The following is a 27,563-nucleotide window of genomic DNA, read 5'->3' on the forward strand; positions in this document are numbered from 1 at the left end:
ACTGCAGTCTCCTTCTGGAGGCACTCCATTCTGGGCTTGTGTTTGACTACTCTTGTCTCAACCATAGCCTCAACCACCAACTCAAGCCAGAGGTAATGGGGCTACCTTCCAATGACAGGTTAAGACCTCTCTCCAGTGAGGCATTCTCAGTCTTTTACCTTCCCCACGTACAGCCGCAACAAGGGTGGGCTATGTTTGATTATCTGGACCTCCAGGTAGAAAGACAATGCTAAGGTTATCATAAGTAAAATCATTCCATCAGTAAAGTGAATGTTTATACAACAGATGTCAGAATTTGTCAGTAGAACTATCCCTGCCTGCCTTCTGGTCTCTCATCTGTCTGCTTCTGTAGGGGACATGTTTCATATCTCATTCTGCTTGTGCTCAAGTAAAAAGAGTCACTTCAGAGAACAGTAACAGGTGTAAGCCAATGTGCCAGAACAACACTTACAATGCAGAGTCCCATACCAATGTTCCAATTGTTCTGTCCAAGTTAGTAAGTGGGTATGTGTGTGTCGTTGTACATAAGTTAACAGATAAGGATGTATAATATCAAATGTATGATCTAGATACACATGGGAACACATCAGGTGGCATGCAGGCTAATTACATATCTGAAGTATTTACATATGCTGTTGTTGTTTTTCTTTCGGCTTTTCCCAGTTAGGAGTCACCACATTAGAACTCCGGTCCGCTAATGATTGGCAGTCTATTTTTATGGTGCCGAGGTGCCAGCCCGACACCCAACCTTCAACGAAGGCACGCCCATTCACGCATGTTGTTCAAACACCAAGTAATTACTGTAAATATTGTATTTGCAATATGTAATGCTGTATCTGTAAACTTAACTGCTTACCTTAGAGCTTTTCTTCCCGGGCCTCCACTGAAAATGGACATGTATCCAGTCAGACTATCCCGGTCAACAAATGTAAAATAAAATAAATAAATAAAAGTGAGATATGCAGCATAACCCCACCACATAAGTCCCTCTACAGGACCCAACAGAAAATGCAATGGGTGTCTTACACTATGTGCTGACAGCACCACCTCAACCTGCCATAGAAACATAGCATAGTAGCCTACTCACATTTTCTATGCTGTCTGAGACAAAGATCTGCCAAAAGAAAATATCCTCCAAACATTAAAATAAGACAGTGACACAGACTTAAAATACCATTTAGGGCATTGTTTCCTAACTTCTGCTACCCACCCATAGAGACCATCTGGGTAGCAGTGTTATTTCCCATAGCTTGGTCAATGCTTTAGCCATATCACACCAGACATTAAAGTTTCTAATGGGACCATCACAGGACTCCAGTAGCTATCTTCCTGAATTGGCTGTGAAGACAATAACACCTGCTTATGCTTCCCTTCACACACCAGGCAGGAGTTTTTTTCCTGAACAATAGTGAAAGTAGACATTTTTACGTGGAAATCCTCAGAAAATGGGACACCATCATGAGGAGTAAAATGGTAGGCAGTGAGTCACTCGTGCAGTGGGATTTCTGAATCATGGGTACTGTAGCTTGTTGCTCAGAAGTGCAGTGCAGTGCATTTACTCGTGCATGCTTACTGCATGGTCATGTGGGCACAACATCGGATACATGCCTAAGCATCTAGCTGCACTTGCTGTTGCAGTTGAAGATGCATGGAAGTGAAATAAAGTGGTTCATAAATAGTCATGTTATGTGGCCTCATTAGGCTAAGCACTGTGCAAAAAAGTATAAAGTTGTAGAATTTGCCACCATTTTGTTACTAACTTGCACACACTGTGGAAACTGTTTTGAAGATTTAGGCATCAATGTCTGGAAAAGTAGCAGCAGTTTGTGGAATTATGAGTAGTTTGGAAGAATATGTGTATAGAGAGATACAGTGGCACAGCTGGTTAGTGCTGTTGCTTCACAGTAAAAGTTTTTCTGGTTAGATCCTGAGATTGCGGTGCTTTCTGTGTCTCACTGTTTTCTCTGGGTGCTCCGGTTGCCTCCCACATTCCAAAGACAATGCGGTAGGTGGATTGGACACACTAACTTGGTCATAGGTGTGAGTGTGTTTGTGTGTTTGTACAGAAGAACAGCCATGGGATGGCTAGCCACCCAGCAGTGTCTCTAGATGATTGCACTGTTGATGTGACACCCCAATCCCTTTTGCAAAGAGGGGTTGTGGATGCATGTATGAGCTTCATGGTAATCTGCAAGTGTGTGGTAAGGTGCATCAGTTTACCTTCCAAAGGATGTGTGCCTTTGCAAAGGAATTCAGTTTATTTAAGGGTAGCACCCAAGCAGTACACAGTCTGCAGCTATGTCTCCTGTTCTACTTTTGGGGAGAGGGGTGCTGATTAGTCTTTACTTATGATACTAGATGTGGCAGATGCTGTTCTGTGATGTTAGTGCTGTGGATGGGAGGAATCTCTCACTAACAGTGCTGTAAGCATGTCACAGACAGGATACTCCAGGGCAAGGCACGTTCCATAACAGTTGACATTTTGGATATGGGGGAGAGGCACTACACAGCAATGGGCTAAAAGTGCCAGAGAGGTCTTTGGTTGCCTTGCAGGGAGACGGTGGTACTGGGATTGTCCCTGAGAAAGTGAATACTTGGCATCAGGATGGATTAGTGGATGATAATGCTACAAATCAGTACCACAACTGTCATGTTTCTTTACTGTAGCACTGCATATACAGACTCTAGGCTAATCACAGTTTGCAGTACTTATGTTTTATCATAGGAACATTAGGATGGCAGTGGAGGTGGGTTAGGTTTGTATGAAACTTCTTCCATGGACACAGAGGGCATACCACAGAGCCAGATTTAACTCAAGTACTCATGCTGTCTCTCTCTCTGGTGTATTTTTCATTTATTTACATGGCAAACCACTACTACAGTAACACCTGTAGAGGCTAAGGCAACAACAAGCTGAATTTAGCATTGGTACATTAGACGATGGCAAATGATAGATACATGTCTGACTCATGATCAGATGACACACTGGCACTGCCTCCAGCAGTACAAGATGAAGGAATGGTCTCACCCATAAAAGTAACTGAGGCTGTACAGTCTGAGCACACACCATCCCAAGAGGAGGAAGGATCACCCAGAGTTACAGGCAGCAACAATGCTCCTGTTGTGGCTGCAACAACAAATCAGCACACTGCATTTCATGTTGGTATAATCACCACAGTGCAGCCTAACGGGGGTGTCTGATACAGTCATATGTCACAGATGGTCCCTGGCAACAGGTAGGATTAATCAGCCAGTGTGCCTGAGTGTCACCCAGGAATGGTCTGATGCCACCTAATCCGTCATAGATCATTATTGTGTTGTAGGGAATTTGGGAGGATGTTACACATCGTTTTCAACATCTCAAAGAGGTCATGGAATCCAGGGGCACTATAATCACACATCGCTTCCAACTCCACTTTCACATGGAGGATTGCCATGTCACTGGCGAGATGACCAGTATTGTCCATGGTCAGGTTAGGATATGTAGCTGGGGGCCATCACAGTGTAATCAGTCCTCAAACACTTTAGGAAAAGAGTATGACACTCTACAACACCTCATTATGGGCAGCAATATCAACCAGCCTCAACTGGCAGGGCACTTCACCAGCAGATTCCATCCAGATCATAGTCCAACAGTAACACATCATCCCTCATGTGGAAGGCTCTGATTCTTGCTGCAGTAAACCAGCGGAGTAACCTCAGATCATGGCCAACCTATTTCTAATGCATGAGAAAGTCATGCCTAACAGAGTACCTGTTATTTTGGGACACCTGTCTTAATTTCCTGTGATTTCTCCACCCATCCTTTGTGGTGACAACCATGTCTCATTGTGTCTCTCCACATTTATGGACATGATGACTACTGTTACCCACTCCACCCTCCATCATGTGTGGAGTATGAGGAAATGTCCAATATGCAATGTGTTCTGACCATGCATTACCATAGCCTGTCACTAATACTACATGCATTGTGTCTGCTCTCTGTGAGACTGAACTACCAGTCTGTGCTTCTCAGGAGCCATACTTCTGGACTAAATGTTATTTCACCCATGCTGCCAGGTATTGTGACTATTGCTGTCTGGGTCGGGGAAGGCTTGCTCCTGTCCTAACTCACTGTCCTCAGCAGGAGCTGCTGCACCTTCAGTGTCAGTTATGTGTGTGGATGGCCCTATTGTACCAGTACTATGAGGCCTGCATGCTTGTTTTCTCAAGATGACATTATTTAGAATGGCACCGGTTACAAATATATGCAGCCTGTACAAGCGTCTTACTGAAGTACCCAAGATGTATTGAACCAGGAGAGCTGGGCTTTGATGTGGTAAAACACATGCTTGAGGATATTACAGGTGTCTGCCTATGCTGCATTTTATTATCATTTGACAGTGCTCTATGGTTGCCATATGGGCACTATTAGCTGGGTCTCTAGTGGGTCTCTGGCATTAACTGCAACACAGGAACACCATATGTGAGGAGGTTTAGAACACATGAACACACTATGTATGTTGGTGCATACATGTCAGTGCTTGCACTTGCCAACTAGATGGCGTTGTGGGATGTCATCTTCCAGGACATGTCAGTATAATTGACATGTATATGAATCATGGGAACTGCCTGGGTGCTCTGCAGACATACTGGTTATAATCCCACATGCATCATACGCTGCCTGGCAGTTCATGGAGTACTCTTATTGTTCACATACCTCTGTGACTGTGTTCCAAGTGGGGTCTTTATTGCTTCAGGTATGCATTGTATGGCACTCAATATGTCTGGGAAGCAAGTGATGTTCTTCATGTTTCACTGTTGCAGTCATCACACTTGGGTTATCTGCCTGCAGGTAGCCCTCAGTTGGCCCGAATACCAGAGACTTAGTATTTCTGTGTCGGTTGCTGTCGCTCCAGGACTGATGTCAGGCTGTCAGGGGTATAAAAACAGGCAGCTGATGCCATTACTTCAGTCTTTCTTGCCGAGGAGCCTGAAGCAGAAGCAGTTGGCATGAGTGCCGGTCAGCCACTACCTGAGTTTTCATTTCCGAATTGAATCATCCTGAAGTCTTCTAAAGTGAAGTACCCCATTCGGGATCCTTTTTTCCTGCTCTAACCGATGTCAGAAAAAGTTAACAATTGTCTTGCCTGTGGAAAGCAAATACCACACCCAGATTTCCATTCTTACTGCATCACCGGTTTAGGCCCAGACCATGACGTACCTCGCTGTCAGTTTTGTGCCTTGTCCAACGCCCAAACTATTCATAGTCAGGCCCTTATTGTCGCTAAATACTTTAATTCTCGATCTCCATATTCCGAAATGGCTTTGGTAAGCCATCCGACTACTGATCTTCCAAAAAAACGTAAGGATAAAGACAGAGACAGACTGCAGAGGTCCAAAACTGCCGACGACGCTACTGTTAAGCTAGTCGTCAGTTTGCCAGTACTCAGTGAGGTGCTTTCACAAACCCTGATGCCCACTTCAATGGATTCACAGGCCTCTACCTAGACCCATTCGGAGTCCAGTATGCCATGAGATTCTTCTTTGACTACGGAACCTGCGAATGTCACTACCTTGAATGGGTCCGGAGCCGCTGAGCAGGCACCAGCCTCTGAGGAAGTTCTTCACACTACTGATATTTGACACAAACCAATGACTTCTTTCACGTCTTCAGCTCTGTCTAAAACTACAGAGTTTCTAAGGCCAAGAGTACACCCTACACCTAAAAAAAACAATGACCCAAAATCAAGCACCTGCTTCCTTGCCACAGTATCAAATGCTTAAAATGGCAGAAGACCTTGTTATGCTAATTAGGGGAAGCCAGCCTTCCCCTGCTAAGAGAAAATGAGACCTATCCCCAGCACCTTTAACAGACCAAGAGTCCGATGACTCTAAGGTATTTGATTATGAAGACATGCCTTTATCTGCTTGTGAGGATTCAGGTGCAGAGGAATCCATTCCCTCGGCTTCTTCTCCAGAGGAGTTTTCTTTTGGTGAAACCTTACATACTTTAAGAGAGCATTTCCACTGGGAATGCCAAGACTATCCTCAGTCCAAAAAGCATCTCAGAGAATTTCTAGATTTGCCACAACATAGGCCTTTGGCAATACCCCCAGTCCTGGATGTTGTGGATGATGTCTTTATGGAATCCAGTCTAACTTCTGATACTTTACCTCCTGTTCCTAGGAAACTAGACAGGTACTACAGAGTTCCTGACTCTCACAAATTCCTTTTCAAAAATCCTACTGCTGACCCAGAGGTCCTCTCCCAGGTGCCTAAAGGTATCAAAGCAGCTACAGCTAAGAATCCCACCTCTTCGCCCAAAGATTCCAGAGCTTTAGACAGATGGCTTAAGAAAGTATACACCTCTGCAACCCTCACCATTAGGGCTTTGAATTGCCAGTTTCATATGCTAAAGTACCAACAACATATCATGGAACTTATTAAGCAAAAATTGGCTACCTCTACAGACTGCAGAAAATAAAGAATTATAAGAGTTTATGAAGCTGCAGTAGCGTTGTCGCCTAACAGCAAGAGGTTCTCCCGTTCGATTCTCGGCTGGAGCCCCCTCTGTATGAAGTCTGCACGTACTCCCCACGGTCGAGTGGCATTCGAAAGCCATGCGTGAATGAGCGTGCCTTCATTGAAGGTTGGGCATTGGGCTGGCACCTTGGCACCATAAAAATCGACTGCCAATCATTAGCGGATCGGAGTTCCACTGTGGCGACCCCTAACCAGGAAAAGCTGAAAGAAAAACAGCAACAACAACAACATGCATTCTGCAAGCCAAGTCAGCAAGCATACTTTGCAGTGTGGCTTTGACGCCCTAGAAGCATCTTGCAGGGCAGCAGTCACTAGTTCTGTACTGAGAAGGCATGCTTGGCCTAAGGAGCAGACCTTGCCAGACCATGTCAAATCAAAATTACTAGACGCTCCTTTAAACAAGGACAATCTGTTTGGCACCAAAGCAGAAGAGGTTCTTAAAAAGATAGAAGAAAAAGCTAAATCTATGCAGGCATTCAAAGATTTCTTTCAAGTACAGACTCCTAGATTCAGTAGGCATTGCCCCTCAAAGCATTGGTCCTTTCCAGCCCCCTCTAGGCCGTCTCAGACTAGACCCAGGGGAAACAGACCCCCCAGACTACAGTCTCAGGATATGCAGAGATCTAAGCAATGGAGTGCTACCACTTAAAAAACAGGGGTGCTAAGCCACCCCTTACAGAAAGAATTCACAATGACTTCTCAACTGCACTCCCAACCTCTGCCCAACTGCTCATGCCCCTAGGAGGAAAACTTCCCCATCATGCAAAAAACTGGACTTCCATCACCAAAGACCGATGAGTCCTCAACATTGTTTCCCAGGGGTACAAATTTTACTTCCACTCTCTGCCAATCCCAAAAGGGTTCCCAGACCTTCCTCCAAACCAGTGGGCAGAGGCACAAAACTAAGTTCAATCCCTGCTCTCCATAAGGGCTATTCAACCTGTTCCTGCAGAACAGATAGGTCAAGGTTTCTATTCCAGACTTTTCCTGGTACCCAGAAAAGAGGGCACCTGGTGCCCAATCCTAGATCTTTCCATTCTAAACACCTTCCTGGTGGTACCAAAATTTAAAATACTCAACCTTCAACAGCTTCTTCCTGTGCTGGCCAAAGATGCCTGGTTAGTCACCCTAGACATAAAAGAAGCCTATCTACACATCCCTATCAGGGACTCATGCAGAAAATACCTATGTTTCAGGGTAGGATCTACGCATTATCAGTTCTCTGCACTTCCCTTTGGCTTATCCACTGATCCCAGAGTATTCACAAAATGCCTGGCTCCAGCCTTTGCCTACTGCAGAAAGAAAAATTCAAATTTGCCTGTACTTGGATGACTGCCTGATTCAGGCAGACAGTCAGGAAATGCTGTTGCAGCACCTGACATTTGTAAAAAACCTTCTAACCTCCCTGGGGTACACTATCAACGAAAAGAAATCAAAACTAGTCCCCAGTCAAAAGATTATATTCCTGGGAGCAAGCCTGGACACAGCATCCCAAATGGCATTCCTTACTCCAGAAAAGCAAGCCTGTCTGACAGGCTTCTTCGCTCAAATGGCCACCAGAGCCCAGCTATCCGCAAGGAAAATCCTGCAAGCCCTAAGGTCCATGGCCTCTTGCATACTACTAATTCCATATGCCAGACTGCATATGAGGAAACTTCAGTGTTACTTAAAAAACCTTTGGTGCCAACATTCTCAGGACCTGGAAACTGTCATTCCTATCATACCTTGTCAGATAGACAGAGTTTCTTTGGTGGGCAGCAGCTTGCAACCACAACGAGGGATTTCCCTTTACTCAACCCCTGCTAATAAAAATGGACAACACCACAGTTATGTGGTACATCAACAAGCAGGGGGGAACCCACTCTTACCCACTCTGCAGGCTAGCCATGGCCCTGTGGAACACGGCCTTGGACATGCAGGTCCATCTGGGAGCTCAATTCCTGACAGGCAAAACTTACTGGCAAACAACTTAAACAGAAATTTCCTAGACCCACATGAGAGGCAATTAGAGCCCAGCACTTTCAGCCTTCTAATTCAGAAATGGGGGACCCCAGAGGTGGATCTCTTTGTCTCCCCCTACAATCACCAGCTCAGCAAATTCTGCACCAGGACACCTCACAGCAGGGCCTGGAAAGTGGATGCCCTATCCTTCCAGTGTGTAAACCTTTCAATCTATGCATTTCCCCCTGTACCCCTTCTCTCAAAAATATTGCTCAAGATAAGACAGGACAGACCAAGGGCAATCCTGTTTGCCCCGGACTGGCCACGCCAGCACTGGTACCACTACTGTGCAGCCTGTCACCGGTGTCACCCTGGTACCTACCCCAGAGCCCGACTCTCCTCACACAGCAAGGGGGACAGATCTTGCATCCACAACTGCAAACCCTGAATCTTGCAGCCTGGCTTATTCCTTGAAATCTCCCCCAGTGACCAGTCTAAGCAAGCAGATGATGGGCATCATTCTAGAAGCCAGAAGATCCAGTACAAGGAAGTCTTATGCTGATAAGAGGAAAAGGTATTGCTCCTGGATTCAATCTAAAGGAGAGGACACAACTCTGCCCTCCCTCCCTCTAATCCTGGACTACTTAGCAGATTTACTCCACAGAGGCCTATCCTTCTCCTCCATTAAGATCCATGCCTCTACCATCTCAGCTCATTACAACACTGAGCCACCCCTCTTCTCTCACCCTCTCATCAAACAGTTCCTGAGAGGGGCAAATAACTTAAGGCCACCAAGGAGAGAACCCACCCCTGCTTGGGACCTTAATTTTGTACTGGAAAAGCTCATGCTACCCCCTTTTGAGCCTGCAGCATCAGCAGAGTTAAAAGTTCTCTCTTGGAAAACAGCATTGCTTCTGGTCATCACTTCAGCTAGAAGAGTGTCTGAGCTGCAAGCACTGATGGCTGTGGAATCCTTCATTATTTTTCATGCTGGCAGGGTTTCCCTCAGGGCTAATCCCTCCTTTATGCCTAAAGTGGTGCCCAGTGTGGCTCTCAACCAACTTATCAATTTGCCAACCTTCTTCCCTAATCCTCAAAATACAGGGGAAAGAATCCTGCACTTCTTGGGAGTGCACAGACAACTCAGTCTACCTGGATGGGACTAAGCCCTTCAGGAGATCTGACCAGTTATTACTCAGTTTTGCACCAGGGGCAGAGGGAAGGGCCATTTCAAAACAGACAATTTCCAAATGGATAGCCCACTGTATCCATTTCTGCTACAAACACCATGGGAAACCAAATCCCAGCTTTGGGAATCAACCCAAGTGTGATGACTGCAACAGTGAAACACGAAGAACATAGTACAGTTGTGTACACTTACCATAAATATAGATGTTCAAGTGTATTCACTGTTGCAGTCCTGGTTTCCCTCCCTCCAGGCCCCCTTTTCTCTTGCTCTCTCTCTTTCCTCTGTGTGTATATTACTCACCCCTTGCAGGGGTTTTGATATTGGTATTTAATTTTTACTGGTGGTGATTTTCCCACCATAGCTTAGCTCCCTATTGTGGGGCTCCTGACATTTGGGGCAAGAAAAACTGATGTAATGGCGTCGGTTGCCTGTTTTTATACCCCTGATGACCTGATGTCAGTCCTGGAGCGACAGCAACCGACGCAAAATACTAAGTCTCTGGTATTGGGGCCGACTGAGGGCTAACTGCAGGCAGATAACCCAACTGTGGTGACTGCGACAGTGAATACACTCGAACATCTACATTTATGGTAAGTGTACACAACTGTACTATGTCATTAAAGCTACTCACAACTGTGGATCTCTCCTTCGGTTTGCTAAGAAACTAGGCATACTCATCCACATATTGAAGCACAACGTCAAGGAACTTGTTCAGCGTTCTATAGGCAGATGCCTCAGATATACCTTTGTCCCCTGTTGATCTCTAAAGCTCTGTAAAGGTCCCTGTAGTTAGCATGATCAGTTTTGTACATACTTTGGTCTCCACAGCTATAGGAACACCATCCATTCCTGTGGATTCTGCATGTGGGCAATGCAGTTCAACCAAGATCTGTACATTATGCCATTCTACATGGAACCAGTTCATAATCTTGTGGTCACTGAAATTAATGAATGTTACCAGTTGCCAGTACTGTTTTGTGGCTGTCAAATACCACCAATGGCAGGAAGTAGCATTGCTAACAGCTGCTCAGTACTGCTGTGTGACTGCTGCTACTACAGTACCATGTATTTTCTGCTGCCTGTAATTCATATTTTCAGTGTTCTTTGCTCTTTAGTAGTCTAGCACATACTTCTGCACAGTTTCTCCTACTTAGGAATTGCAGTTGTTCACCTTGTTTATATTTGCATTTTATTATAGCCTTATTTCCCTCCTTACCCTCGTGTGTCTGTCATTATGCTAGCGTATGCATATATTGTATGCAGCATACTTCCCCTTGCTGCACAGTAGTACAGCGTGGGTCTATAAGTTATTACTAACCTGCAAGTGGCCATTTCCCACATAACCACATTCTTCATATTAAACAACCTAAATTCTGCATCCCAGCCATGGAGTCATTAAAACATGATATGGTATTAAATAGTTACAGAAAAAATGTGAGCCTGCGTTGTTATTTATTAATCCAGACTCGAAACAGAGCATGGGCATAAAAAGTATCAAAGCCAAGCCTAAATTTACTTTTGTTTTTATCATGAAGTATTACAATAAACTAATGATTTTGATGTTTCAAGATACTGAGTAGTATTTATCCATGTGAGGTGATGAAATCTTAAAATACTAAGGTTACACAATCCTCAGCTCACAAATGAAAAGCACATTTTAACAACTATTGACTTGTTTACTTTCTGTAGTTTGACATTGATGTTTAAAATATTTTTGCCATTACTCCTCATTAAATTAATATGTACAGATTTAATTTTAGACCAGTAGCAGTCTCAGTACATTCAACATTTGCCAGTAGAATATGTTAATGTCATGTCTGTAAAGGTAAGGTTTTCCACAGATATTTTCCAGCTACAGGCATGGAACAGAACTGAGAAAAGGAGATCATTAGGCAAACAGCTAGTATGTATCTGGTGCTTTGTAATGACTTTATACTTCTGTGTCTAGGGTCCCCTTGAAATTGGAAAAGGATGTCTCCTGATTGGTTTGGATGTGTCATCATCACTATCTCTGCGAGGCTGTCACCTTAGTGACATCATCATTCAGGCTCACTACATCAGGCTGAGGGACATGTGGCTGAAAGTATTTACTATCTTTGGGCTTCATGATGACCTTCAGGTAATGCACTGTAGACTATCTATGAGTCCTTTGTCTTTGTATACTATTTATTGTTTATAGATTAGATGTTTTCTACACATTCAGAATGTTTGTACATCATTTAAATGTTCATATTCCAGCCATGCTTCTGTGCACAAAGTCAGGTTAAGTGAATCTGATTTGGTTTCACTCTCACTATACGACTGTCCTCCTTCGCATATCTGCTCCTCCATTCTTCTTTTTAAAATGTTCTACTGAATTTCTTTTATAATCTATTTTTTAAGCTTAGCACCTTTGAGGACTTGTGGTCCCATCTATGCTGCACTTTCTGGTGGCCCATTATGTTCGTTGCATACTGGCCTTGTACATCACTCTGACTTTTTCTTCTGTTGACTGGTGTTCCAACCTTAATGGGCATTGTGGGGAAAGAGCCATAGTGCATCCAGTAGATGTCCAGAGTTGTTTTGTTAGACTCAAACCCTCCTGTCACATTTTTATGTAGTGCATAAGATCAAGGAGTATATATGTGCATGTTTCATACATGCAAGACCCTGTTGAGGATGACTGCCAGCACTGTTATTAAACATGGTGAGTCAGTGCTTTACTCTTAAATGGTGAATCTGTTTCATACTGTAACTCTGCTTCTCTTCAGTAAAAAAGAGCTGGCCCACATCTTAATTCTCCCTTTCCTGGCTGTAATCTGGGCCATGAGCCTGGTGGGACTAACCTGATCAATAAAAGCATGAATAAAGATTTAAAAAATATCATATAGCATGTTGTAGGCTGCTTCTACTATTTGTTATATTGCCTAATATGTGTAGCAGACATACTATGACTGCTTCCCTGATGGCAGTAAAAGCATGCAGTAGCATTATTTTAAAATAGAATTTCTGTGCATAGCAACTGCTTGCATTATGCAAAAGCAACTTTGTTGATTGGATTCTGTAGTGTTTAAAATGTAGCTTCATACTGCTACTAGGCAGTCATGATGGGAATGAACTAAAGAGTGTAAAATATTCATCATTTTTACTTTGATAAAATGCATGACAGACAGCTGTCAGAATGAAGAGTGTATGAGGAGACAAAAGGTTTACATAGTGCTATAGTCATGGGGAAAGGAATAATGAAATGGAAAAAATGGAATGATTTTCCTTTGTAGACTGATGTTGAGTTTGCATTTCAGTTCATTTCAGTTCCTGTACTCAAAATGTGAAGCCTGCTTCTCTGCTTGAGATAAGCAAGTGAAATATAATGAGGTTTGCACTAGCAATAAATGGAGAAACTAATGACCCCCTCGGGATTTATTTATCTGCTGATAATGAGAAAATAAGGAAAAGGCAGAAAAGGAAACAGTAGTGTGGCACAGAAAATAAAATGCTAAGACAAATTATGGGCTTGATTCCATAAGGCTTGCTCTCAGTAAAAGGGACCACTTTTGGAATTTGGCTTCTGTTGTAAGCCTGTTTATAGGTAAATCTTACACCAAAGTAATCTGACCCCAAGAGTTACTTGATAGGTACATAAGTTTTATTTGTCCAAAAAGAAGAATGGAGACTATATACTGTTGTGTAAGTCTCTTCAGAAACTGCTGAGGGAAAACACAGCCCCGCTTTAGTCTATTACCATACAGGGTGCATTGTTAAATATCCTGAAGTGTAAACTGCACTCTTGGCATACATCACTGTACAGAGAAATGCCCCTTCCTTTAGGTGCATGGACCTTGGAGTTGATTGCTATTTAAGAAAGTGCATAGGTTAACAGAGACTTACTAGCTAATTAATCTGTCAGGATCTTAATAAGCCTAGTCTTACATTCCCGTGGTAGTTTTTAGCCTTATATTTTAACTACAAATAACCCAGAGACAGGCAGAACAATATGTTGGGACATGTACATGTTGCCACTATTCATGAGGGACTTGGGTGCTAAAATGGGGGTGAAGTTGTAGCTTCTCATCCATTCATCTAATTTGACTAAATTAAGAGAAGTGCATTGCTTTATGTGGACTGTAAAACTGCTCCATAGAAGATGAATTCTCTGTGATACATGGCTATCCTTCCAACATGTTCTAATTCTGTTGCAGAAGAGATTGAGATCTTTTCAGTGGGTATTTATGCTACCACTAGACTTGTAAATGTGTAATAAGGCTCATAGGAGCGGATATGTGGAGACACCATGCATGAGGCAGGGGCTGACTAAGTAGTGTGTATGATGTCGATAAGAGACACAGGACTTTGAGACAGCCTTCACAGTTTTTGATTTAGGCACTTGACTTTCTTAGTGAGGAAGCATTGTGGTCTTTCCAGTTGTGACAAGTGCATACCAAATGGGGCACTATACTCCATGACTGGCATACTAAGATCCGAGTACAGAGGAATGATTTACAACCCTGAACCTGGACACCACATTTTTAGATATAAGCCATGTAGTGATAAAGGACTTCCTTACAATAGCAGATACATGGTGATCAAAAGGGCAGTCAGTTTGGCATAGGTTCCCAGATTTTAGACCTTCTGGATCACTTTTCACTGATGTGTTATCAATGTGATAGTTACAAGGGGAGCCACACTTGCCAGAGGATATGATTAAGCATTTCTTTGCATTTGATTTTAGTTCATGGTTTTGACATAAACTATCTGGTTGAGATGTACCCTCTTGGAGAATTATGGTATACTCTGGGGATTTTATGATTGCACCTAGTTTCCAGTCATCCACAAATCTGGGGTCAGCCACAAACCTGTAACATTAGCTCTGCCCTTTGAGAAATAAATACCAAATAAGAGTGGCCCAAGGATTGAACCCTGGAGTACACTGTTACTGGCAAGCTCTTTTGGAGAAGGTAGAGCCACCCACCCTTATTTCCCAGGTTTTCTTTGTGAGCCAGCTTGCTATCCAACGAGTTACACAGGAATTTGCATTTAGCTCAGAGAGTTTTTCTGTGATACTTGAATGTGGTATGGTGTTGAACTTCTTTGAAAGGTCTAGATGTCCTATGTGTACTGATATGCCCTCATCCATTGCTACAGTAACTTTTTCAAAGAAATTGATCAGGTTAAGTAGGCAGGATCTGCCCTTGATGAATCCAGACTGGCTTGGGTCAGTTGTCTGTAGGTTACTTATACTCATATTATTAATTCCATAATGATCCTTTCCATAGCCTTACAGATGAGGCTGGTCAGGCTTATGGGTCTGTAGTTACCCAGATTTGTTGGAGCCCCACCTTTGGGCAAGCAAATGACTGTTGCTGTCATCCATTCATCTGTCAAGAAGCCTGTTTTGAGGCTGATATTGAATAGCATCTGTAGGGGGTCTGACAAGTCATGTTTTGGGCAGGCCAGCAGTCAGTTTGGTATGTTGTCCACCCCCCATAAAAGTAGTGTACTTGATCTTAGATAGTGCCTTGAGGAGCTTGTTCTTGGGAGATTTGGTGGGTGATGCAAGTATGAGATCTGAGAATATTGGAGGAGTGAGGGGGGTGTAGTTTGATCAAATCTGTTTGCTAGTAGATTGGCAATGTGATATCATTTACTATTAGCCCTGCAAAATGCTGGGCCTTGGTTCTGAGGTTTCAAACATATTTAAAGAAGGTTTTGTGGTTATCTTTTACCTAGGTCACTATTTTTACCTCCTGTCTGGCTGATTTAATCATGGTCCAGAGTTCCTTATTTAGTTTAGCAAGAGCATTTTGTTATCTTTTATCATAGGATCATAGGAGATTACTAGGCAAATGGCTTTGGGGCCCTTACAAGCCTATCCAAGAGTTTATCCCCAAAAAAGAAACCTCAGTCAGCACCTGTCACCCCTGTCAGCGAGAGAGACAGGTGGACTCCCTGGGACAAATTTGTGGTTGCCCATCCACTCATCAAGGTTGCACTTGAACAGGCTCAATGATATACTTTGACGTGTATGGGGAGTCTGTTCCAGAGATGGGGCAGCAGGTTTTGTTAATATCACATATTTGATTTAAGCCTTTTGATTGGGTACTATGCAATGAATTAGACTTATGGATATGGAGCATCTCTAATAGAGCAGGGTCTGAGATTGCTTTGTAGGTGAGACACAGATCACCTCTGAGCAATCTGTATGATACAGAGTAGAGTGATAGTGACTTGAGGTTATCCACATAGGACAGGTGTTGGAGGCCATGGATTATCTTAGTGAGGTATTTCTGTGACCTTTCCAGTTGGTGCAGGTGTTTGGAGAGGTACATACCAAATGGGGTATTATACTCAATTATTAGCCTAATGAGGGAGGAGTACATAGAGGTAATAACCTCTTTTTTCTGGATGCAATCCCTTTACTTAAGAGATGGACCAAGTAAAAGGCCGCTACAAGATGGACAAATGTGAGATTGTTGTCAACTTGTGTACCCAGATCTCTCACCACAGGTTGTGTGCTTAGGGGGTTGCCGCTAATGTGGTAATCAGTAGGGACTTGTTTTTTTGCCAGATGGTATGATAATACATTTTTTTGCATTCAGCTTAAGGCCTTGACTTTGGCACCAGTCATTTGTTGCTGTGAGACCCTTTTGAAGTATGTTAACATCATTTGGGGAGTCAATGACAGCACTCAACTTACAGTCGTCCACAAACCTGGTCAGCCACAGGCCTTTTGTCTTTGCCTGGACCACTGAGAAGTAGATACCAAACAATAGTGGTCCGAGGACAGATCCCTGGGGGACACCACTAGTGACAGGTCTACTGTCGGAGGTAGTGGCACCTATTTTGACTTTGTGAGTCTTATCAGTGAGCCAGTTGTCCACCCACCTGATGAGATACGGATTTATGCCAAGTTCTGTTAGTTTTTCGATGATGCCTGAGTGGGGGATTGTGTCAAAGACTTTGGCCAAGTCAAGGTAAGCTGTATGCACTGACTTTCCCTCACCCAGTGCCTTGGTGACAGTCTCAAAAAAGTCAACCAGGTTCAACAGACAAGATCTGCCCTTGATGGATCCGAACTGGGTAGGGTTAAGTGCTTGGAGATTGCTAATGAGGCAATAGTTTCCAGGGTTAGTAGCCGCACCACCTTTGTGCAAAGGGATTACAATGGCAGTTCTCCACTCTACTGGAATGAAGCCTGTACTTAGGCTATGGTTGAATAGGGTGCTCAAAAGCAAGGCTAGTTCTTGCTGGAGATGTTGCAGAATACTGCCTGGGGTACTATCAGGTACCATGGAAACTGTGTTCTTTGCCTTGGATAGGGCCATTAACACTTAATCTACAGAGATGTGAGGTGTGGGGCAAGTATCGGGGATGTTGAATGGGCCTTTGGGGGTGAGCAGGGGGTGAAGTTTGCTCTGAACTTATCTGCTAGCAGGTTGGATAAGTCAACAGGATCAGTGTAACTGGTACCGTTAAGAACTAATTCGGCACTAACCTCGGCTTTGCCATGGAGGTTTCTGATGTAAATGAAAAGGGCTTTGTGGTTAGCCTTTGTTTCGGCGGCTAGTTTCGATTCATAAGTGGCTTTGGAGGTTTTCACTAGTGATCTAATTTGCTTGTTGAGGCTAAGGAGGGAGTTTTTCCAATTGGGAATTTTTGCATTTTTACCCTTGGACAACAGTTTTTTTCCTTTTGTTGTAAAGCCTGTTGATAGAGGATGTCCACCACATAGATTTGTGTTTCTTTGAGGAGCAGATTTTAGTTCTGTTAGGTATGGCTGAGTCCATGCAGTTATACAGGTGCTTGTATACTGCACTGGCATACTGTTCAGCACATTTGTCTGCATCCTCTGAGGGGAGTGGTAGTGTGAAGCTACTGATACATTCCCTAAGAAGGTTGCAGTCAGTTTTTCAGAAGTTTTTTTAGCCTGGTTACAGCTGGGGGGGGGGGTTGGACTGGATAGTCACTTCAAGTGAGACAGACCGATGGTCTGATCTCACCAGGGAAGAACTTACAGTGGGGGTGGTGCAGCAGTCACCCATGTTGGTGAGAACCAAGTCTAGAATGCTGTCTCCCCTTGTGGGGGATGAGACAAGCTGGTCAAGTACATTAGAATTGATGAAGTCAAGGAATTGTTGGGTGGGTGCATTACATCAGGAATAGTTCCTCCAGTTTATGGTGGGGTAGTTGAAGTCACCAAGGATCAGGGTGTTAGGGGGTACCTTGATGGACTCAAGTAGGTCCAGGTAGGAGGAGTGGGTGTCCTGAGTCATGGAGGGGGGTCTATAGCTGGCTATAAGTTGGATGGGTGTCTTGCCAGTTATCAGTTGCACCTGGAGAAGTTCTAGTACATCATGCTGGCAAACCAGTCTAGAGGTGTGCTTGTCTTTAATGAAAATAGAAACTCCACCACCCTTAGTTTTCCCAACCTCATTTTGGGGTCAGTATGTATGGAATGATGTATAGCCTGGTAAGGCAGGGGTGCTCTCTGCAGCCTTGAACCAAGTTTCTGTGACTGCACAGATGTCAGCATCTTCCAGTGCTAGGAAAGCCCAGTGAGTGCATTTTCAGGTTAAAGCTTCTAGCGTTAAGCAGAATGACTTTCAATTTGCTTTTTGGCAGATCTTTTATGTTGGAAGATTTGTCTGTGGGACATTGCCTAAAAAAGGCACAATGGGGGAGGCAAGAGCCTTGGCCAGAATCCTGAATCCCAGGGGTGACAAGTAGAAGCCATCTCTGGCAAAGCATCAAGGCCTGTCAACCATGTCATATGTCAGGCAGACAGATACTGGATCCCCTTGGAATGACACCAGAAACTAAGCCAATTGTTGAAGTCAATTATTTTTTGTTGGTATTGTGTGTAGGATGCTGCTTAGAGCTAGGGTCATACCTGCCTAGGACACACACTCTGACAGCTCAGTCATTTCTCTTCATATAGTCCAGGGAGGTATGTCTCAAGTCATTCACACCAACTTGAACAGTCACAGAATTATACTTGTACCTGTTGTGGAGAGACTTAAGTGCGTGCGTGCATGATGTGGCAGATTCTGGCACCTGACAGACAACTGACCGTGATCTTTTCCTTGTCGACCCTGGTGAGGGGAACATTGGTGTGTCTCACAATTGAGTCACCAATGACTAGTATGTTTGGTTTAATCAAAACAAAAGTAGCTTTCCAAACTAAAAAAATGTACCGGCTCAGAATACAAAAGACCCATTTATTAGTGTAAAACAACAACAAGGTTGAGTGCTTTCATCTGAAAATTTGTCAGACTTCAGAAGCAAATTCCCATACAACTTTGCCATTTTATACTCAAACCAATCAATCAAAGCACAATCCCCTAATTAATTAATTTGTTTAAATAAAACATTAATTAATTAAAAAATACAGTTAAAAAATAAATAACATAACTTAAAATCCAGGTCATATTAGGATACAGTCATATCGACACAACTAAACAAATGTTATAATTTAGCTGTTCGTATCTTTAGGACGCTATTGATACTTACATTGTCTTTTAACCCTGGGGCCTTGCTGAATCAAGTCTTAATTACTAGTATAATTCTTTATACTCTAGTCTGGCTACCCAAGGTCTCCCCCTCGGGTCTTGTTTTACTTGTTCCAAAATAAAAAAAACTATATTTACAATCAAGAAAATGCACAAAAACGGTACCAGGACCCTTCTTCACTGAAAAGACAAGTTTAATGGTAGACTTTAAGCGCGGTCAATAACAATACACTTTTCGTCAGTTGAAAGTAACCGACTTCATCAGAAACTGAAAAACACACACAGAACCATAGATTTAAAAACAAACCACTTAAATGCTTAAATACTATCACATGCTTTTAGATCTTGATCTGTTTGTAATTTAGGTTAATCCACCTAGTGGTGGTTGTCATAGTGACCTAACAAACAGTGGCCTGTAAAGCAAGCACAGTACAATAGTGCCGAATGGGTGTTCGTGTTACATATACCCTTCTGTGCCGACATTAAGTACTAAGCATCTGTTAACCTGTGTAAAAACCAGGTGCAATTGAATATAGTACTCTATCATTTAAAAGATTATTTTAAAAGTTCTTTTTTTAAAAAAAATGTATTAAAATTTTATTAAAAAGTCTTGAAAAACCAAGGATGTCAAATGTGTGTGTACACAGAAAATACCCCCAAAAGCAGAGAAATGATAAATGCTAAGCAGTAGAGCGAGGTGGAATCAGTACTTGTTAAAATAAAGTGGAACTTTTCAAAGGAGCCTCAAAGGTATGCACTCTAACACTACGAAAGTTTCCCATTGTTCAAAGTATTTCACTTGTAGTCCACGGTTGCTTATAAAGTGTGTTGAAATGTCTTACTGAACCATGCAAATGCACAGGGTTAACTATAAACCCAGGGTGCCCCTGTGACCATGCCTCTGTTTAGGAAAACTATCCTTTACACCCGCTCCCCTCAGGAGTGTCAGTTGGCATGCAATGTGTAGGGTCATACAGGGAACAGCATTATTGTAAATTTGTATAAAGGAATAACCTTGGTTAAGCGTTTTAAGTGAGGGCAGTGTCCCGTGTTAAAACCAGTCACGATTGCATAAAGGTTATTGGAAGTTATATTAAAAATAGTATTAAAAATAGTATTAAGAATCATGTAAAAGGTTGCATTAGAAATTATATTAAAGGTTGTATTAGGAAGTGGGCTGTAGTGTTGCCGCCATTGTCGAAGTGCCTCAAAACTTATAAATAGAGCCTCATCGTATTACAGTAGGAGTAGATACAGATGGCACCAAGATGGTACAACCATTATGGTGATCTATTTAAGCAGGTCAATTTACAACTGACCTGATATATATATATATATATATATATATATATATATATTAGGATTTTTTGTTGTTGTTGTTAATGCAATAAGGTTATAGTGTTCGTATGACCGTACCCCCAGGGACAAAAGGTAGGTAAGAAGGACAAATAGCCAATCAGTTACCCTTTTATTACTTCACTACCACTTTAACCCTAAACCCAGGGGGTGTCTCACTACTTATGTTGAAAACTGTACCCACCTTATGTTTTGAGTTTAGGGTTAAATTTTAATTCTTAAATTTTTAAAAATTTTTTGAATTATTAAATTTTAAATGATTAGAATCAATTTGGTATTATCCACTGAAGTCTATTCGACTCATTTCACCTTTCCAAGTTCTTAAGTTTAAGGATGCAGGTGATAGATGTCATTTCATTAATGCCCGGTTTCTGGTTGGCATTAGTCCTTAATTGCCAGAGGAGTTCTTTCCTCTCTAATTTGAGAGAATCGTACCCTCCTCTAATGTCCCTAATCTGTTGGTCAGTGACCCTAAATTTGAAATGGTGGCCAGCATTATCCAGTACATGTCTGGCCAGAGCATTAGTCATTCTCGCAGTTTTAATACTGTATAGGTGTTCGTATATCCTCTCCCTTAGTTTTCTATCGGTTTTCCCGATATAGAAAGCTGGGCAGCACGAACATTTAGCGAGATATACGACTAACCTACTATTGCAATCAAACCTAGAGTAGGATTTGAATTTTTGGTCACCTATTAGAAAGTTAACACCTTCCTCAATGCAATGGCAATATTTACACATTTGGCATTTAAACATCCCAAGTTTGGTCATATATGGTTGTTTAGTACCTTCTAAGAGTTTTTTTAGGTTTGGTCCCCGTCTATATATTATTTTAGGCCTACTGGGTACAACATTATGGAAATCGTTGTCATTTGTCAAAAACTCCCAATTTTTCAATATTATATTGTTAATCCTATGGGAGTCAATGTTGAACGTGCAACAAAAACCACAAGAAAAGTCTGAATTGCCAGAAGTAGTAGTAATACAGGTCCAATGTTCCTGTTATGGTCATTGTTCAGCAAAGGGATATATATGTTCAAACTTCTTTTACGCTTAACCTCTTCCGTGATCTCACTTAAGAGCGTGGGTGGGTATCCCCGTTTGAGAAAAAACTGAGTCAAAGTCTGGCATTCCTCTAGGAAGTCTTTTTCTTTGCTGGACATACGAGCCGCTCTAACAAGTTGTCCCTTGACCACGGATCTCTTTTGGTGCCTAGGGTGACAACTGGAATAATGAAGCATAGAGTTGGAGTATGTTTCTTTACGGTGAATTTTGGATACCCACGTATGATTCTCGTAGTCTTTACTCAAATCAATGTCCAGGTAATCAATCCTATTTTTATTATATTTAAACGTAAAGGAGAGAAACTCGGTGGAATTGTTAAGGACGGACATCAAGCTGTTGATTTCAAGTTCTGATCCTTGATATATTATAAATATATCGTCCAGAAATCTGGTATAGAACGTAAATTTCAAAGAAACATCTTCCACTGTTAAAATATTGTTTCTCTCCCAGTAAGCCATGACCAGGTTTGCTATACTTCCTCAGCCCATGACCACACCTATTTTTGATGGTACAGTGCCCGTCAAACATGAGGTAGTTGTAGGAAAGTACCGTGTCCATCAATTCACGTGCCAGCTGTATTTCCTCACTAGGTGCTTTTAGCAAGTTTAACATTGCCCCTACCCAGTCCATGGCTATGTCATGAGGAATTGATGAATACAAGTCCTTTACATCGATTGTTACAAGTAGACTCTCAGGATAGAAATCAACTAAATTAATTGCCTCCAAGAAGGACCATGAATCTTTAGTAATTTGTTTTACTTTTCTGACATATCCTTGTAGTATACTGTCTAGAAGTTTACTGAGTGATGCTTTTCCTCCCGTCCACCAATGGTCTCATAGGTGGGTTATTAACATCCTTATGTATTTTAGGGATCCCGAATAGTACCGGTGTCCTGGGTGTCTGTTGCTGTAAATAAATATAGGTGTCCCTATCAATCCTGGCTTCCACGTACAGTTCTTCTATGAAGGCCTTGACTTTCTGATGTGCCCCATTCATTTCATTAACAGTTACTTTTGAGTAACCTTCCCCATCCAAAATGAGGTTCATCCTATTGATGTAATCATCATTTGCCATTATAGTGATGCCTCCCCCTTTGTCCGGTTTCATGATTCGCACTTGGGCTTTTCTAAGGAGGGAAAGTTCCTCCCTTTCGTTTTTACCAGTGTTTGAGTCTCTCAATTTGAATTTGTTATTTTGTTTTTTTAAATTTCTCATATCCATTTCGGTTACCCTTTTGAATAGTATTAAAGCTGGATGCAGTGAGGGGTTAAAAACACTGGAGACATAAAGATCAGGCCTCCGGTTTGACCCATTGCCTAATAACAAACCCAGGTTGAGTTTTCTGGTGAATAACTTTAAATCAACCAAAGTGCTTGCCAGGTCAAAGTGGAAGGTCGCTACAAATGTGTTGCCCTTGGACAGTAATTCAATAGTATCATTACTAATAGTGTAGTCAGTATAATTGTAGACCTTAAAGTCTCCACTGCAATTTAGTAGGACCCTACAACTTGGGGCAATGGTTTGATCCTGGGGAGCCTGTTGGCTTTGTATCACCACCTCTTCCTCCTGGCACCTTTCCTCTTGTTGTTCATACTCCGCTGGTTGGAGGCTCCTATTGGAAAATTTTGTGCCTGAGGAGGTCCCTTGTTGTTGACACCTCGAAAACCCCTGTTGCCATTGCCACTATTCTGCCCGTTACCTTTATTGGCCAACCTCTCACTTCTTCTAACGTCATTGTCGTTGGAGGGGCCCTCATAACAAGTGTCTTCCTCAAGCCCAACATCACCGTCGGCCCCGTCAGTGGTCGGTTGATGCCCATTGGGCTGGCGTCTCAGATTAGCATCTCCTAAGCCCACTGGTATAGTATTAAGATGTTTAGCTGGTTTGGGGTAAGCCACCCCATTCTTATAATCATTAACTTCCCTGTTTATTTTTTTCTTTTTTGTTAGGTTGAGTTTAGTTTTAGTGAGGTGTTCATCAATACTGATGAAACACCTTTCATACTCAAATTGATACCTCCTATAGTCTATATCGTTTTTGATAAGGCCATCTAGTTCATCAATCTCCTCCAATAAGGTGTTGATCGAGATTTGGTACTGGTCACAAAATAAGCCCAACAATTCAAGCCCGTGCCTGTCAAAAAGGCTGATTAGAGCTGCATGGAAGGAAGATCCTTCTATCAGCCCTGCAGGAAACTGCCAGTGTCTTAAACCTTTAGGCACCACCTTCAGCCTAATACATTCACGGAAGTAAGCAACCTCTAGTTGCAATTTTCTTACTTTGAAAAGTTTTTCATCAAAAATGTTCAATTTAACTGATAAATCTTGGCTTACCTCGCCATTTCCTTTTGGACTGCCATTGTATTGTGTATCACCAAAAGAAAACCCACGTTGTATCCAAGCATTCAGTGACGGTATCGTTACCGTAACCCCATCGACTCTTGCCCCATCAATAGGGCCGTGACTGGTGTTTGCCATTGGTTCCCCATTGTTTACCGCACCTCGGACAATTCCAATACATCCTGTACTGGCATTCGCACTGCTGCTATCTCTTACCCCAAGCCTATATTGTCCGTTCATGTTGTCGCTATTCAGTGCAGGTGTTACCCTCATTGGCCCTGTGTTAATGCCGCAACCTTTGTTCCGTCCTCCGGTCTGCGAGCTAGTGACCGCCTCAACGTGTTGTGACAGGCGGTCAACCTTCTGAGTAAGGAGTTCGATGAGAGTCGTTAAGTTTCCTCCGCTCTCATTCGCGTTACTGCTCTGTGAGTCATTCCTCAGTGAATTAGGGCTGCCCAGTTCCATCGACAAAAACAAACCAAGAAATATCAAAGAACCACCGACCAGTAAATGCACAAAAACGGTACCAGGACCCTTCTTCACTGAAAAGACAAGTTTAATGGTAGACTTTAAGCGCGGTCAATAACAATACACTTTTCGTCAGTTGAAAGTAACCGACTTCATCAGAAACTGAAAAACACACACAGAACCATAGATTTAAAAACAAACCACTTAAATGCTTAAATACTATCACATGCTTTTAGATCTTGATCTGTTTGTAATTTAGGTTAATCCACCTAGTGGTGGTTGTCATAGTGACCTAACAAACAGTGGCCTGTAAAGCAAGCACAGTACAATAGTGCCGAATGGGTGTTCGTGTTACATATACCCTTCTGTGCCGACATTAAGTACTAAGCATTCAAGTTAACTCGCGCCTGTGTAAAAACCAGGTGCAATTGAATATAGTACTCTATCATTTAAAAGATTATTTTAAAAGTTCTTTTTTTAAAAAATTTATTAAAATTTTATTAAAAAGTCTTGAAAAACCAAGGATGTCAAATGTGTGTGTACACAGAAAATACCCCCAAAAGCGGAGAAATGATAAATGATAAGCAGCAGAGCGAGGTGGAATCAGTACTTGTTAAAATACAGTGGAACTTTTCAAAGGAGCCTCAAAGGTATGCACTCTAACACTACGAAAGTTTCCCATTGTTCAAAGTATTTCACTTGTAGTCCACGGTTCCTTAGAAAAGCCCAAGTGCGAATCATGAAACCGGACAAAGGGGGAGGCGTCACTATAATGGCAAATGACGATTACATCAATAGGATGAACCTCATTTTGGATGGGGAAGGTTACTCAAAAGTAACTGTTAATGAAATGAATGGGGCACATCAGAAAGTCAAGGCCTTCATAGAAGAACTGTACGTGGAAGCCAGGATTGATAGGGACACCTATATTTATTTACAACAACAGACACCCAGGACACCGGTACTATTCGGGATCCCTAAAATACATAAGGATGTTAATAACCCACCTATGAGACCATTGGTGGACGGGAGGAAAAGCATCACTTACACGTGCAGTAAACTTCTAGACAGTATACTACAAGGATATGTCAGAAAAGTAAAACAAATTACTAAAGATTCATGGTCCTTCTTGGAGGCAATTAATTTAGTTGATTTCTATCCTGAGAGTCTACTTGTAACAATCGATGTAAAGGACTTGTATTCATCAATTCCTCATGACATAGCCATGGACTGGGTAGGGGCAATGTTAAACTTGCTAAAAGCACCTAGTGAGGAAATACAGCTGGCACGTGAATTGATGGACACGGTACTTTCCTACAACTACCTCATGTTTGACGGGGCACTGTACCATCAAAAAATAGGTGTGGCCATGGGCTCACCAAGCGGAGGAAGTATAGCAAACCTGGTCATGGCTTACTGGGAGAGAAACAATATTTTAACAGTGGAAGATGTTTCTTTGAAATTTAAGTTCTATACCAGATTTCTGGACGATATATTTATAATATATCAAGGATCAGAACTTGAAATCAACAGCTTGATGTCCGTCCTTAACAATTCCACCGAGTTTCTCTCCTTTACGTTTAAATATAATAAAAATAGGATTGATTACCTGGACATTGATTTGAGTAAAGACTACGAGAATCATACGTGGGTATCCAAAATTCACCGTAAAGAAACATACTCCAACTCTATGCTTCATTATTCCAGTTGTCACCCTAGGCACCAAAAGAGATCCGTGGTCAAGGGACAACTTGTTAGAGCGGCTCGTATGTCCAGTAAAGAAAAAGACTTCCTAGAGGAATGCCAGACTTTGACTCAGTTTTTTCTCAAACGGGGATACCCACCCACGCTCTTAAGTGAGATCACAGAAGAGGTTAAGCGTAAAAGAAGTTTGAACATATATATCCCTTTGCTGAACAACGACCATAACAGGAACATTGGACCTGTATTGGTCGACACTACTACTTCTGGCAATTCAGACTTTTCTTGTGGTTTTTGTTGCACGTTCAACATTGACTCCCATAGGATTAACAATATAATATTGAAAAATTGGGAGTTTTTGACAAACGACAACGATTTCCATAATGTTGTACCCAGTAGGCCTAAAATAATATATAGACGGGGACCAAACCTAAAAAAACTCTTAGAAGGTACTAAACAACCATATATGACCAAACTTGGGATGTTTAAATGCCAAATGTGTAAATATTGCCATTGCATTGAGGAAGGTGTTAACTTTCTAATAGGTGACCAAAAATTCAAATCCTACTCTAGGTTTGATTGCAATAGTAGGTTAGTCGTATATCCCGCTAAATGAGCTTTCTATATCGGGAAAACCGATAGAAAACTAAGGGAGAGGATATACGAACACTTATACAGTATTAAAACTGCGAGAATGAGTAATGCTCTGGCCAGACATGTACTGGATAATGCTGGCCACCATTTCAAATTTAGGGTTATCGACCAAAAGATTAGGGACATCAGAGGAGGGTATGACTCTCTCAAATTAGAGAGGAAAGAACTCCTCTGGCAATTAAGGACTAATGCCAATCAGAAACCGGGCATTAATGAAATGACATCTATCACCTGCATCCTTAAACTTAAGAACTTGGAAAGGTGAAATGAGTCGAATAGACTTCAGTGGACAACACCAAACTGACTCTAATCATTTAAAATTTAAAATTTAAAACTTTAATAATTTAAAAATTAAAATTTAACCCTAAACTTAAAACATAAGGTGGGTACAGTTTTTAACATAAGTAGTGAGACACCCCCTGGGTTTAGGGCTAAAGTGGTAGTGAAGTAATAAAAGGGTAACTGATTGGCTATTTGTCCTTCTTACCTACCTTTTGTCCAACACTATAACCTTATTGCATTAACAACAACAACAAAAAATCCTAATATATATATATATATATATATATATATATATATATATATATATATATATATCTTTTTTGGACGGCCAGGTCAGCTGTAAATTGACTTGCTTAAATAGATCACCATAATGGTTGTACCATCTTGGTGCCATCTGTATCTACTCCTACTGTAATACGATGAGGCTCTATTTATAAGTTTTGAGGCACTTCGACAATGGCGGCAACACTACAGCCCACTTCCTAATACAACCTTTAATATAATTTCTAATGCAACCTTTTACATGATTCTTAATACTATTTTTAATACTATTTTTAA

At 42.0% G+C, this 27,563-nt stretch overlaps 1 protein-coding gene across 1 annotated transcript in view; it reads left to right on the plus strand.

The window, feature by feature from the left end:
- Nucleotides 1-27,563, plus strand: part of FCSK (fucose kinase) — a 1,855,962-nt gene that overhangs the window by 1,463,397 nt on the left and 365,002 nt on the right. Inside the window, exon 12 of the mRNA XM_044081314.1 lies at nucleotides 11,604-11,774. Coding sequence (XP_043937249.1) covers nucleotides 11,604-11,774 — 171 coding nt within the window. The remainder of the gene's footprint in view (nucleotides 1-11,603; nucleotides 11,775-27,563) is intronic.

The sequence above is a fragment of the Protopterus annectens genome, chromosome 8.part0, assembly GCF_019279795.1.
Source record: "Protopterus annectens isolate FY-2018-M chromosome 8.part0, PAN1.0, whole genome shotgun sequence".
In the NCBI taxonomy this organism is placed as follows: Eukaryota; Metazoa; Chordata; order Ceratodontiformes; family Protopteridae; genus Protopterus; species Protopterus annectens.